Here is a 15837-nt window from a genome sequence, read left to right as displayed (position 1 = left end):
CCTTAGTTTTAATGATTGACCTAATTACTGTATCATTCGCTTATTAAAAGACCGAAAATGTCACTTTTTGAAATTAAAATGTGATGCATAATTATCAATAATGAATTGTATATTTCAAATTGAATTTCCCATTATAATTGATTAATGTCTGTCATTCATTCGGATTAGTGAGCATAGTAATATTAATGCAAATTAAAATATATAATTATTATATGTAAATGATGTATTTTAATTTTAATTTGCCATTATTGCCGAATCATTATAGTAACACAATCCACCTCCTAATGTAAATTAAATTTAACTGCCTCCGGTTGCCATGTTGTACTGCTACGCAGAGGTCCCGGGTTCGATTCCCAGGCCGGGAGAAATATTTGTGTGGCCTACATTTATTTTTCTTGTGAGTTTGGGTGTAATTTGTGGTTGCCTACCTATGTATGTGTCGATATGGCATCCGCTATACAGGATTTCCCTAGTGCGGGGCTATGAGTCTGCATAAAAAAAAGAATTAAAATAATAATTATTATGCGAAAATCGTAAGTCAGCTTGACAGCCTTTTCTTGGCTGTGACATTAGCTGAGTGGATCTTTTTACATACGCCACATAAGATATTTATATAAATTGTGTTAACTATTTAATGTTTGTTTTGTAGTTCTTGTTTATTTATTTTGTTATTTTGTTTTTTGTTTTATTTTAGCTTTGTCTTTTTTTATTCTTGCTTTCCGTGTAAACTTTTATGTTGTGGCGTTGTAATAAATGGTTTCTATTCTATTCTGAAATTATCTGTAAGATTTTACATTTGCTATTAGCATCCATTCGTACCCGTTGATATAATAATGCCACAAGTTAAAATACGTTAAAAATGCTTTTATCATTAGTAAGTCATAAAATAAATTATGTGGCATATAGGAAATTTTATAACAGGCATTTTTTGACACAAAGAAGAATGCATAATTATTAGAAATAATTTTATATGACAGTTTTGACGACCTCGGTGGCCTAACGGTTTACATTGTGGGCGCTGGATGCGGAGGTCCCGGGTTCGACACCCGGCGGGACCAATTCGGGAAATGAACTTTTCTAAATTTGTTCTTGTCTGGGTGTTCTGGAAAGTGCCCCAGAGTGATAACCGTTTGCTCTGGTAGGTACTCATAGTACATGGAATTCCCTAGTTTTGAAATTAGGCAACTGGTGTTGTTGTCTGGCACATATTATATTTATATTATCTATGATTATAGCTTTACACCTTTGGTCTAGAAATTATATTTAAGCTGTAATTGTCTAATATCGCGCTAGAGTAGTAAAAAATGGAACCAAAAACGAAGTTGCGAGGTTTGAAATTTAGGTGACGACTTGCAGATTATCTACGTCATAAGGCATAGACTCATTGCATGATGGTATCACGTACCCTGTGCAATAAGGATTGTTACCACCACGCGCTGTCTTTATTTACGTTCTGCGTTCGTATAAAAGCAAAAATATGACTTACGTTTTAGTGTTTTGACAACTGGCGCCGGAGCGACCTCTTCTACCGCCGCCGCCGTCTTTGTAGACTCCACGGGCTTTAGTTTCCTCTGTGTCCATACTGGTGCTGCTTCGGCTTCTTTGCTCTTAACCCACGGAGGTCGGTAGTTGTCCCGTTTGGGAGCTGTGTCCCTGCTCACGTTACCAATAGGCATTGTGGTGTTCTGTTAAGTAAAGAAGGTGTTTGTAGTGTAGTGTCATATGTGATTCGAGTGTAGGTTTTTCTGTAAGTTGCATATTGTAACTTAAAAAAAAGGAAAGAAAATGTAATGTAAAACACGAAATTCTTTTTTCTAGTTGAAGTGTTCTTGTTAACAAAAAATACCCCGTACTCTCATCCCACTACACATTAACTTTGAATAACATTATGGATAAAGAAAACGAAAATATTTGTTATCTGCATTAATAAACAAAATCAGTGAGGAATTTATCTTAATTATCAAAATAACATACATATAAATCGAATATTAAGAAACGTTTTTTTTTGAAACTGAAGATACAAACTTTATTTCGATATGTGCGTATTTGTTATACAAGTAAGCAATTCAGCATTTTTAATTAAGTTAGTTTTTGTGTAATATTTTTTATTATATTTTTGTCTGAATTCTTTTGCCGTGGGTAAAACAGGAAGAGCCTTTATGAGCGATGTTTTTTTGTTGTAGTTAATAAATATTTTTAACCGACTTTAAAAGAAGGAGGAGGTTCTCAGTTCGACCGTATGTTTTTTTTGTATGTACGTTACGTGGTAATTCCGTCATTTGTCAACCGATTTTGATGATTTTTTTTGTTGGAAAGAGAATACCTCAGTAGTGGTCACATTTAAATTTGATGAAAATACTCCACCTCTAAGGGTGGCGAACTAGGCGATGAATGACTTTTGATGTCAGTTTTTTTTAGTACTCTGCACTGATTTCTGTATATTGATTAATAAAACATAAAAAAACACATTTTTTGCATAATGGAGTCGGAATTCGTATTACGTTGTTGTCTCAACCTGTTTGTTTTTGGAATTCTTTAATAATTTCTACGATAAAACTAAATTCTATTCAAAATTCGCAATATTAATGTAATAAGGCCATATCTGCAAAATTACAACTTTTGACGCGTGATTACGTGGGGCATTATAATAACCAATGATACGAATTTAGAAACTAAAAAATGCATGGAATTGTAACACAAATAACCACATAAATGTGGCCATTACGACAACAGCTTTACAAAAATCATAAAATAGATGAAAATGAAATCATAGTTTATGCGTGTAAATAGTATCGGACAGAGATTCGCCAAAACACAAGTCACGCCTGCCCCATTCATTCAACGTGATATTTTTAGCTCCCTCGTCATCTGCTTGCTTTAGAATAAACACTTACCAACATTAAAATTTAAAATTATACTTTTTCCGTTATCATCGTTCGCTTTCAGGTCGTTCTTTTTTTTATGACACCAAGTGACGGGACGGACAAGTCGTGCGCCTGATGGTAAGCGACACGCCTGTCCATAACTGTTGCAGTGCCACTCAGAGCTTTAAATCGCAAAGATCTAAGAGGCATTGCCAATGCACCCGTCACCCTGAGACATTATTTGAAAAGCCCCATGTGCCATTACTGCTTGGCGGCAAAAATAGGTAAGGTGGTTGTACCCCTGGGCGAACTCTTCCACAAGGAGCTACTGCTACAAGTATAGTAGCGGTAGAGCTCCTTATGGACAGGCGTGTCGCTAACCACCAGGTGAACAACTTGTTCGTCCCGTCTCTTAGTGTCATAAATTGATACACTTTCAATCTGTATACATCCATTTTTTTTTATATTAATTAAGAAATAAAACATGAATTGTTGTGGGTTTAGATAAAAGTTTAAAAAAGGATTTTTTTTCGAAGCAGTTCGATGTTATTAAGAAATAATTAAGGTCATATTATTTAGGACCAGGACATGAAGTACTTCAATATGTATCAACTTAACAACATTTACATGTACATTTGATACAATTTCCTATGATATTATTACAATCTTTAAAATAAACAAGATTGCTAAATTTCTGCGTTATTTTATTGCAATAAGATTCAGAATTGCAAAGTTTATTACTCACGTGTTCGCTGAATAGTTGGCAAGATATTTTTATGGTGGCTAGGATAGTTTACAAGCGGTGTCATGGGTGGTTAGTTACAAGCAACTGTTTTCTTTGTACAGAATTATCTGACACATAGTTATTTTAATTATTTTGCTAATGTAGACGTAGTTTGAATCTGTCTACATCTAAGTTTCTATCACAAACACTGTTGTATGCAATGTTATAGGTACGTAGGATTGGACACGCCTTGAGATATCATTGTTAAAAACATTTCTTATTTGTTTAGATTAGCCTGTGGCTAAGTGTACCCTATAATTTTATGAATATTACGCTTATTAAAGGAAAACAAATAATATCGTAATTACCCGTCACTTGATGTCATGAAAAAAATGACGGGGTGGTTTGCTTAGACTTTCTTTTATTTTTTTCCGTCCTCTAATGTGGTTTGGAATGAAATTAACACATCGAAAAAGTGTTCTGTCACTTTTATTCTAATTTTAAAATTTAAATAATACCATTGACGTAATTAATGTTTATCACTGTTAGAGTGTACCTATGCAAATTAAATTTTTTTGTTTATTACATTTCATTAATTAGTAACATATTTGTGCCTTCCTATACCTCTTACTGTACACTTATAAAATCTGTATTTTAAAATAAAAAAGAGACAAACGATTTCCTCTATTCCATTTTAAAATATTCTTGGTGTGTAAAATGAAATATGTAAAGTGTTGTTCTGAAATTGATAATACACAATAATTACACACTTTTTCAGTATACACCAAGCACAACACTGGTCAGATCAAACGGTCATATCTCGGAACTCGGAAAGCTTTAAAACTTGCAGTAACTTCGACAAACTTGCAACATTCAGAATTTGTAAATTCAGAAGATCTGTAAGACGCGGCGTGGAGCGCGCGTGCTTCGCGACTAGCTTCGGAATTTCATCACCGAACAATCCCTCTGGAACATACATTTAAATACGTATGTTACGCTAGCGCGCCCATCCTATATTTTGGTAGCACAACATCGCGGATAATACACGTTTCTTTGTGGAATTTATAGGTTTCTTACAAAATTTTCTTCTTGACTACTTAGTAAAATTTTTCGTTGTTCGAGATAGGTTAAGAGGCGTCTAATTAGCCAAATTGCCAGATCTAAGATTGTCATTTTGTCACTTCAATACTTTAATTTTCTGATATTTTTTCGCGTGTATTCAATACGTTAATATTTACGGTGGCCATTTTGAAACTCCTTTCTTTTTCAGATATCTAGATGTACCGTTAAAGATTTTTTATTTATTTGTTGAGTATTGGCTGTAAATCCATCAGCCTAAAAGAATGAAGAAAATATTATATAAAATTGAAATTAAAAAGAAAATCGTGAAAAATTGTGATTACTTACATAAACACGATGTTTTTTTCCGTCAAATATTAATTTTTATTTCAACTGATTTTTCCGAGTCATAAATAAAAAAACCTTTCATTTCCGGTTGCTTCCTGTGGCAGTTACGCATATATTGTCGTAATAAAATAATATGATATATCGAGTTCTTAGGTTTTCGCGATTGTTACACATAGGAAATGAAACTATTTTTCCGGATTTAAATCGCATTTAAATATGATAGACAATAAAAAAAGTCCAAGTGGGTCTGCCAAAATAACACACAGACATGTGAGAGTGCCGGTCGCGTTAAAATAAAATGGAGCATCCAGTCAGCGGTGTTCTATTTTCGAAGCTTTTCCGCCAAGCCGCCGCCGTGCGCCGTATGGAATACTACGCGTTTCCCTCCACATTATTTTCTTATCAAATAATGCGAATCAAACAAAAACCGCGGAAGTATAATCGATACCACGGTGGGATGGAATTACTAGACAAACCTATGACTTTAAGTTTTTTCAGTTGCTACAGTCAGACCTTCGACAATGTGTTACAAAAAATGTAGTCTTTTTTTAATTATAAACAATAGTAGTAGGTAGTAAAATTGTTCGTATATCTAAGATGGTTTTTTGTTTTCAATTGCTTAATTTTCTGACATTTCTCGACATTGGAAATCGTTATGTCTTTACGGTGGCCATTTTGTAATTCATTTTAACCAATCTTCCACTATTCATATTCATGGCATGTCTACTCTTAACCCATTACGCGAGCTGCAAGTAAATACCTGTTAATAAATGAGACGCGCGAGCGGTGAACCTTTCGCAAATAGGAGCATTCGCCAGATCTATACGTACCCTTACGCTGATTTAATATAATTTTTTTTCGTATTTTTTCGTATTTCGTATTTTGTACAAACATTTCAATGAACCTTATATTCTTTAACATAATTTTTGTTAACAATCATTAACTTTAACACTAATTTTACTTAACAATTTTGCGTTATAAACCTCAGTTTACATAATAAATATCTAGATTATTAAACTGAAATAAATTTAACCTAAAACACGTTCGAAAACGCAAACCAAACAGGGGATATACTCTCGTCTTTTGGTCGAGTATTACTTATTTGACAGTAACTGTTTCGGGCTGCTGTCGGAGGGAGAACGAGAGCAGAGTCCCTAATTACGCGCCGGCTGCTGCTGCGGCACGGTCGCTTCGCTTGCTCGGCTCATGTTGCTTTATTATATACTAACCTGACCTACCAAAGGATTACAGATACAGGTAAATACCTCGTAAAATCTGAATTGACTACAAACGATGTATAATGTTCTTATAAAATGTGAATATTATTTTATTACAAACAAGAATTATATGAAATTAAGATAATGGAAAGTGTATTTAGTCCGAGTGAAAATTATAACAAATTAGCGTTATATCTATTAAAATTGGGTTATTCGATTTTCACACAAACGAGACGCGCTCGTACAATATTATATGCAATATTATACTCTACTATTTAAACATATAAAAGTTATCGGATAATTTCGTTATTACACCAAAAGTGTGATTTGTACCTATTTATTAAGTAAGTTTCAGCCAGGTGACGTCAGTCGTGGCCACCCATTTTAGTAGCAGTAGAGCTCCTTGTGAAACAGTTCGTCCAGGGTAGCACTGCCACCTTTCTATTTCTGCTGCCGAGCAGTAATTTCAGCATTACTGTGTTCCGGTTTTTAAGGATTAGAGTGCTAGTAAAATTACAGGCACATGGGACTTGTCAACTTATGTCTCAGGGTGATGGGCGCAGTGGCGCTGCCCTTCAGATCTTTGCGATTTAAAGATCTAAGTGGCACTGCAACTGTTATGGACAGGTGTGCTGCTTACCATCGGGCGCACGACTTGTTCGTCCCGTTACTCGATATTATAAAAAAAGTCCGGTTCACGTTTATCTTTGTTTCAAATATTAGTACAATGTAACGCGAAAGTTTAAAAACGTATTTAAAAAGTGACGTTAATAAGTGGCTGAGTGTACGAAAGATAAAAATTTAGATTTCTGCATTATTTCCTATAAATAAACGTAGTAATTACAATAATTCTACAGACCAACGATAAGAAACCGTTTATCAAGATAAAATAGAAGTAATCTAAATCGTATTTTCCTAAATTTATCTTAAGACCCTATTATGCTTACTCATAAAAAATGGCGCGATGGTTAAAACGAATTTTAATTGCCTACATTGTTTTAAGAGATTGCAATTAATTTTAAGCTACAAAAAATTCAAATTGAAAGTGCTTTATATCTCTCAATAATCTCAGTACAAAGTAAAAAAACCGACCTGAAAAGTTCGTGGAACTACATTTATTTGCCAAGTTTTTCTTTCCCTTACCGGAAAGGCGCGAACCCGGATTTATCCCCTAGCTTGCCACCCTTAGAGGTGGAATATATTGTTCAAATTTAAATGAGAGTAATAATGAGGTACCCTATCAATAAAAAAAAGAATCATCAAAATCGGTTCCCAAATGCCAGAGTTATCGCGTAACATACATCTAATTGATAACCGCCTCCTTTTTATAAGTCGGTTAGAAAGGTCTGTAAGTAGTTATCTCATGTAAACTAAAAAAGTTCCTTAGTGAGAGCTGGAGTCTGTACTAGGCTGAGGACCTGGGACAAATGAGCAGGCTCACTCCCTCGAGTGTATTAAGAACGTAACATGAAATACATCCATATTACAAAATAAAGCGTAGCATAGCAAGTGACAATGTGTGGTGGTGTGTATGTATCTGAAAAGAAAACAAACAATCGAATTGAGAACTTCCTCCTTTTTTTTGCAGTCGGTTTAAAAGAGAAAGAGACTTGCATTTTTAATAATTGTTGCGAAAAGGCGATCGGCATCAGATTTGCTGAATGCAAGCGATGCTAAAAATCGTAGCAATATTAAAGATTTCAGAGATGAATACCGCGTACTTTAATTATAATATTATACACTACTCAAATGAGTTTGACAACAAGGAAATTGAATTGAAGCAGAAATAGTAAAAAAACGTACATTCCTCGAGAGTAGAGCCTGAAGATATGCAAATATATAATAATCTGGAAACACTGAGCGATTCAAAATGAAATATGTAGGTGTGTTTGTAAATAAATATTTTGCATAAATTAACTTATGTAGATAAATAAATAAATTAAATTTGGATATATTTGAAATATGCATTTCGAAAGTATTTATTAAGTAATTCAAAATAAGCAAATATGGTAAAGTTTCGTAACAAAATTCATGATGAATATATAAATATAATGATATACACACTGAAAAGTAGTTTAAATGCATTTAAAATATATTATATTATAAATAAATAAATATTTTTATAGTTAAGTATTCAAAATTATTTTAATCACGTTTTGGGGTTTTGGCCCCACTGTGCGGCGGGTGCCAGAAGCCAATTTACTTACGTTTCCGAACATGTTTTCAGGTAAAATTACATTATAATTAATATAATATTAGTATAGAAATATAATCAACATTTACTTAGTTTTAAAAATAAGTATCAAAATTTTATTTTTAATGCTTATTTGCATTGACTTACAATTATATGGACGTCGGGTCGGCGCTAAAAAGTGTCCGAACTTATAGGCCGTTAAAATCGTATACAGAGCGTCATTCACGCTTTAGTCTTCGTTTGTTCGACTGACAGCGAAGCAAGCAAAATTAGACAGTACTGCGATGACATTACAATTTAAATTCAACGTTTTAGCTTTTTCATATTCCTACATGTCACTACGTTTAAATAGGTTGACTTGGGACATTTTTTTCGTGGTTTTTGTATTAGACCCGTCGTCCATTTATTTGTAAGTCCATGCTTATTTGACTTAGTTTTGAGCCGCAACATAAAACTATCAAAGTTAATTTATTCAAATCAAATATTTTTTGCGTACCTCAGAACAGATTAAAATATCGATCGATTAATTTATATTTTACCTCACTAGCTCGGAAAGGCTTTCTTTCTCGTTAGAAATCTGCGCCCAAAAGCGTTTTTTGCACGCTAGCGTGGAAAAGGTTTATGACATTCGAACTTCTCGAAATAATGTGGTGCACCTAACTTTTTCTTTCGATGACAAAATAATGACACGATCAACTGCGAGATTTGTCTTACATTACTTATTTATGTAATATAAATCCGTTGGTATATTTTATGCTTATTATTGTTGACATTAAATTGGCAATGATAAGTAATTGTGTTTATTAAATTATTTTAATTCGTCGAAGAAGTAAAATAATTTCAATAATCACTTAATCACACAAAATAAAAGTACAAGCAAGAATAAAAGTTTATGAGGTGTAAATTCAGAACGCATCCGAAGATAATTTTTTCTTCTAATTAAAAAAGCTGATGTTCAACTGTTCTTTCATGTACCATTTCCTTGCTTTAGTGAGGTGAAAAGTTGTGTGTTTTGCTCGACAGCAAAGTTGTTTAGCGTCTCGTGCCTTGAAACCCTCGCTACGCTCAGGAGTCTATTTTTCAACCACTACTCGCTTCGCTTGCTCAGGTTTCAATACAAGCACTCGCGTCAAACAACAACTTTGCAGCCTTGCGTAACAAATAACTATTATGACTCAGAGAAAGAGGGTCAATCATTAAAAAAGATGACTGTTTAGATTTTGTGCCTGTTGCTTTTGTAAATTTAAATAGATCATTTAAACACATGCCAACAAACACCGAGAAATTCGTAAAATCTGCTGACATGATCTGAAGCACAATTGATAAGGGCGGTAGGCCCGTGTTTGGCAAATAGACGCTGGTTCGATTCCAGTCGAATCGATGAATCTATATATCTTACCACCATGCGCACTCGTTGTTCGTCCCGTCAACGCTTGATATCATAAAAAAACACATATTGTATAGGTATATACAAAACAGTGTTCTTAGGTACTTCTTTTAATTTTTCGTGTATTCTAAATGTCGCGTTTTCTATTCACAAAATGTCGCAGGGTGACGGGCGCAGTGGCAGTACCCGTCAGAACTTTGCGATTTAAAGGTCTGAGCGGCACTGCAACTGTTCTGGGCAGGCGTGTCGCTAACCACTAGATACACCACTTGCACGGTATCATAAAAAAACACAGATTTTTGTAGTAGTGAAGTGCACGAGTAAATTTGTGAAAAAAACATTGTGGCACATGGGACTTGTCAACTTATGTCCCAGGGCGACGGCGCAGTGGCTTTGAACCTCCGATCTGAATTCTGAGTTGAGTTAGTGAATCTCTGAGTGGCACTGCAAGTGATATAGACAGGTGTACCTATCGCTTACCATCATAAAAAAAAAGATTTTAGCGTTTTATATATGCTAGTTTTTTATTTATTCTATATCAATTCTAGTTATATTGAATTAATGCCCAAACTGTTTGGATTTCATAATGTTTATAATTGCAAAGTTACAAGAAATTTAAAATGTACAATCTCATCAATATCATTTAATTCGTATGTAATAGTTTTCGTGTTTAAAAAATATATTACACTGACACCAATAAATGTACATAGAACTAGAAAAACTTAGACTACCTACTTTCAAGCATAATAATACGCTAATTTTGAAATCCTTTGAAAACAAGTTCAATACGTAAATATGTCTAACGTTATTTACATGGCGCCCAAGTTCTCAGTAAAAAGAAAACAAGTTGCAAAGCTTGGAATGTGTACCAAAGAAATAAAAACAGTAATCTCAATGGTTAAAGTTATCAATCATAAATCTGTATTAATTAATTATCCAATTTATCATGATAACCTGATAGACTTTCCTATCTTACGATATACTACTACTACATACTACTATAAATTCGAGCGTTTCGGTTTTAGTAATTCACTGGGTTTGGAAGGCTTTACAGCAAATATCAATCTAAAACAAGTAAGTATACTTTCTGTTATGTTCTGCAGTGTAGAGTATGTTAAACCTAATAAGTTACCTAGGGGATAATGGTAGTATTAAATACCTAGTTTCTTGTCATGATAAGTTTTAGTTCAGTTAATTGAATAGAATTTTTTTTAGAAAAGATAGTGTAATGAAATGATGTAATATTCAACCTGTTCTAATATTCAACCTTCCACGACTGTTCATTGCAAAAGAAAATAGTTTACTTTTCGGATCTAAATGGCATATATTTGATTTTTCAAAAACGTTGATACATTAAAAATAAGGTATAAATTAATAACTTTATAACATAAAGTAATAACTTTTGAAGTATAGTGAAATCTACAGTGGTTTGCATTAATAATAAAGCGGACATTCTCGGACTAGTGTTACTACCTAATTTCCGCGGCAATTTTTATTATATAAATATTCGATTTTTTATCGTGTAATATTATTCAATATTCGAGTAAGGTAAATGTTTCAGTGATTTACGCTTTTAGACGAAAAATCACGTATTTTGCCAAAAATGTGTATGGACTATATCTGTCTGAAATAAATGAATTTTGATTTTGATTTTGAAAAAAGTACTTAATTAACAGTCATACTGACTACCTAGGAATGTAAACATATTAAACGGCTTATCATTTCTCTTTTAGAAACAATAAAATTTGAAATAATTATAGCATTATTAAAATATTCCAGTTTTCTATGGCAAAGTAAGATCAGTGTACCAGTATTTGACAGAACGTTATGTTAAGATTTTATAGTTATTTGACTGGATTTATTTATTACGTTATAACAATAAACTAATAAAAGAACAACTTAACTATGTCAAGCGAGATGCTTTTATTAAAATTTTGAAAAAAAAACTTATAAAAAATGAAACATAAATGTCACACGATCATAACACATATTGTTTTAAATGACATAAAAAATATTTTCATCTTGCAGCGATAGGAATCCCTCTAGACCTCTAGGTCATGTATTGAAGGCGACTGATGAAGTCTCAGTCGCCTTCCGAATAATGTCACACCCTTGATGGCATTTTCTCATTGCACAATACCTGCAAGGAATAGTTGACGCTAGTTACGTCCTGTAGTTTGACACCTCAATATACTACTGTCAAGCATTGGATCCCCATAGTAAAACAGTTTTTGACGCTCATGTCAAACACTACTCAAACTACTCATAGAAACTTGTCACTAACAGAGTAATACAAACCTACGTTTTCCGTCCATACCAAATGGTCGAAATTAAGTCTTAAAAAATATTCATTTGTACGAGTGTTTGACATGGTTGTCAACTACTACTAAACTTTGAAATCTTGTACCAGCGTTTGACAGGCCTCTAAAATAAACTATGAACGATATACATCAATAAATACACCCAAAATATTATTATTATATATAGTTTAATAATATAGTATTAATAAACACTTACCGATAATTGATGGACTCTTGTATATAGTGTTAGTAACAAGCTCTCTTAAAAATAAAATAAAATAAAAATTGTATCCTAGTGTGGAGCCGCACCCAATTCCGTAACATTGGATGTTAGGATGAGGCGCAGCGTTTTCTCATTATAGCGTAGATGTAATATTAGATATAACTGGTTGATCACTTTACAAAAGTTAGTCGTGACCATGTGCTTTACAGCTGTAAAGGGTCTAAAACGTTGGTTTCTTTTGAAAAAACAAATATTCGCGATTTAGATCAGGAAAAAATAATCAATTCCAATATAGTAGTAGGTATAGTTAAAGATTCATGTATTTACTAAGCACGCATTAAACTCTTTTCAGCTATCATGTTCAAGTTAGCCATTGTGTTGGCATTGGCGTGCTTCGCTCACAGCCTTCCTACTCAGGAATCTGGTAAGTTACTTGCTAGTCATATTTTATTTGGATTGTATAATTTTGGTCGCCAAAGAAATTATATGAAATAAATAAACCAGTACGATTAACTGCTTGTTTTTAGTTAATGCGCGAAGTCGTAATCAACTTCATGCAGCCGATTTCTCGACTGCGTGAAGTTGATAACGATTTCACGCATTCATTCTAAACTATGGGCGATTTCGGTGATTCTATCAATTCTAAACTCAATGCGTTTGACTGGAATATTGAATTGCATCGCGGATCACTGAATGATGCTGTCTCTTATTTCTGTGGTGTGCTCATTCACCATATTTGTACTAAATTTGTATCTTCTAAATTAGTTACTTCGTCGTCTAACTATCGTCCATGGTCTGGGAGGCCTCTTATAAAAGTCTTAAAAGAAAAACATAAATATAATTTGAAGTATAAAAAATACGGTAACCGACATGACTTTCAATCCTTTGTCACTTTAGGAGATTGTGCAAAGATTCTAGAAAAAGCATTGTTTGAAAAGTACGTCGCGAATGTTCAGGAAAATATCACTACTAATCCCAAAGCATTCTGGTCCTATGTGAAATTAAAGAATCATAATAATATATATCCAGCTACACTTTAATATGCGCAGCGTACATCTGGTGACGGGGAAGTCAAATGTAATATGTTCAGTGATTACTTTCATTCAACTTTCTCGCATAGCCCACTGCACACTTAGTGACATTGTAAACTCCTCGTGTGAAATAGGTGACATAGAATATTCAACGCGTTAGAAGTATATAGACTGTTGAAGTCTCTTGACTTGACCAAGTCAGTCGGCCCCGATAATATGGGTATATTATCTCTAGATGCTCAATATTTATTTCTATATGCTCTAAATCTCTTTCCATCCCTCTTTGTATACTATTTAGTCGGTCACTAAGTGAAGGTATTGTACCCAAAATCTGGAAGTCTGCGTACATTACGCCCATACATGAGAAAGGTCCAAAAGACATAGTAGATAATTACAGACCTATTTCAAAATTGTGTTTATTTGCTAAAATTTTGGAGAAGATCGTTTATAATTAGGTTTACGCGTCTATTAAGCATGCACCGTATCCAGAGCAGCATGGTTTCCTGAGGGGCAGTTCAACTACATCTAACCTTACTTTGTGTAGTGACTTTCTGGCTAAATACATGTCCGAATCACCTCAAGTGGATGTAATCCATACTGATTGCAGCAAATGCTTTGATCGCATTGATCGCACTGTACTTCTGTGTAAACTTCAAAATATTGATATAAAGGGAAAACTGTTTAGATGGTTCTCTTCTTATGTAAAAGAGAGATGCCAACTGTTGTATTGAATGGATAAACCTCCTCCTCTATGCCAATACCTTCCGGCATTCCTCAAGCCTTCAATATTTTCATCAGTGATATCTCATTATGTTTCATTTATGCTAAAATAATTTTGTATGCGGATTACATGATAGTAAATCCGATTAGAATTTATTATTATAAAGGGTGCAACAAATTTATTCGAGTATATCTCAAATCTATTTTTTTAATATGACCTCAAAGTGATGATGAGGTCGACGATGTAGTATGCATGAATAATGCCTATTCACTCTCGTCTTGAAAAGGCTCAAATTATAACGTTCGGGTAATAAGTTTCCGGGCAGGGAATTTCACATCTTAGTCGTTCGCCAGACATAAACAAAACATCGTGCGAATCCTCGGAATATTCACAGCATAGTGATGGAGCCTCAGCCTATGTCTAGTCCCTCGACGGTGGAAAGTAGAATTAAATTAGGTATTAAGAATGGCCATTTTATCAAATACAAGCTATAGACAAACAATTAAAAAATCCTTAAACCATGGATGACCCCAGGAATAATCCGATGTATTTTTCTCAGAAATAAAACGCAATACTAAAAATTACTTACAAAAGATTTCGAAATTTCTGTTACAACTTAATTAGTAAACTTAAAAGACAATACAATAGAAATAAAATTATTAAATCTATTAACCACCCTCGAAGTCTATGGACAACAGTGAATGAAATAACCCAGTTCAAACCCCCTAAAACAACTAATTTCAATAATCTCCATATTACCCCTCAACCTTTGGACTCGGTCAACCGTATAAACCAATTTGTTGTTGGCATTGGCATGTCTCTGGCAGAAGACGTTATTAAACAAACTGCGACTCTGAGTAAAAATATCTTCACTGATACTATGAACACTCAGGTATCTTCTTTTGTGTTGCTCGATACTTGTCCTAAGGAAGTCGATAACATACTGTTGGGGCTGGACTCTAGCAGTGCTCCTGGATGGGATGGGATCTCTCACTTTTTGAAAACTATCTTTTGGATAGATCACAAACTGTTGAAATTGACAAATTTTGTAGTGGTGAAGAAAAGATCTCGCGTGGGGTTCCCCAAGCTAGTGTACTCGGTCCGACTCTGTTCTTGATTTATATAAATCAACTATGTGAGTTAGAGATCGGAGGCGGAAGGATATTCTCCTATGCGGACGACACTGCCGTGGTTTTCACTGGGAAGACATGGGACGCAGTTAAGCGCACTGCTGAAACAGGTCTAGCGAAAATGGCTAATTGGCTTAATTCTAATCTCCTCACCCTGAACGTAACAAAAACAAACTATATTTGCTTTGCTCCCTACATAAACTCTCAGCTAGCGATTGACTTTGTAATAAAGATCCACACCTGTGGTGTCTGTCCCAATAAAATCTGCAACTGTTCACCTATTACAAAGGTCAGCTATGCCAAATATCTGGGAATTATAATTGACCAAAGACTTTCGTGGCATTCCCATCTGGAACTGATTACGCGTAGAGTAAGGAAACTTGCAAGGATTTTTAAAACTTTAAGACACGTAATGGATAGAGAGCTATTAACCAAAATCTATGTAGCTCTTGTTCAGTCAGTTATTGTTTACTGTATACCAGTATGGGGGGGGGGAGCTACCAGGATGAAGTTTATTGACTTAGAGAGAGCTCAAATAGCCCTTTTGAAGGCCATGTATTTAAAGCTTTTAGAGTTTCAACAGATGTTCTATATAAGATCGACAACCTCTTGAGTGTTAGAAAGCTGTACATTCTGAAC

At 34.1% G+C, this 15837-nt stretch overlaps 2 protein-coding genes across 2 annotated transcripts in view; one reads left to right on the top strand and one right to left on the bottom strand.

Annotated features, from left to right (window-relative positions):
• The window catches only part of LOC113225889 (glutamic acid-rich protein-like), a 30999-nt gene extending 26491 nt beyond the window's left edge, over nucleotides 1-4508 (bottom strand). Inside the window, exons 1-2 of the mRNA XM_026458353.1 lie at nucleotides 4359-4508; nucleotides 1487-1685 (exon numbers count right to left, since the gene is read on the bottom strand). Of these exons, the coding sequence (XP_026314138.1) occupies nucleotides 1487-1676 (190 nt within the window). The 5' untranslated portion in view covers nucleotides 1677-1685; nucleotides 4359-4508. The remainder of the gene's footprint in view (nucleotides 1-1486; nucleotides 1686-4358) is intronic.
• Nucleotides 1513-15837, top strand: part of LOC113225890 (peptidoglycan-recognition protein SC2-like) — a 16376-nt gene continuing 2051 nt past the window's right edge. The window contains exons 1-2 of the mRNA XM_026458354.1: nucleotides 1513-1621; nucleotides 12669-12740. Of these exons, the coding sequence (XP_026314139.1) occupies nucleotides 12674-12740 (67 nt within the window). The 5' untranslated portion in view covers nucleotides 1513-1621; nucleotides 12669-12673. The remainder of the gene's footprint in view (nucleotides 1622-12668; nucleotides 12741-15837) is intronic.

The sequence above is a fragment of the Hyposmocoma kahamanoa genome, unplaced genomic scaffold, assembly GCF_003589595.1.
Source record: "Hyposmocoma kahamanoa isolate Upper Pololo Valley unplaced genomic scaffold, ASM358959v1 180, whole genome shotgun sequence".
Taxonomy (NCBI): domain Eukaryota; kingdom Metazoa; phylum Arthropoda; class Insecta; order Lepidoptera; family Cosmopterigidae; genus Hyposmocoma; species Hyposmocoma kahamanoa.
Note: the sequence above shows the minus strand (reverse complement) of the source record. Positions and strands in the feature narration are given on the sequence as shown.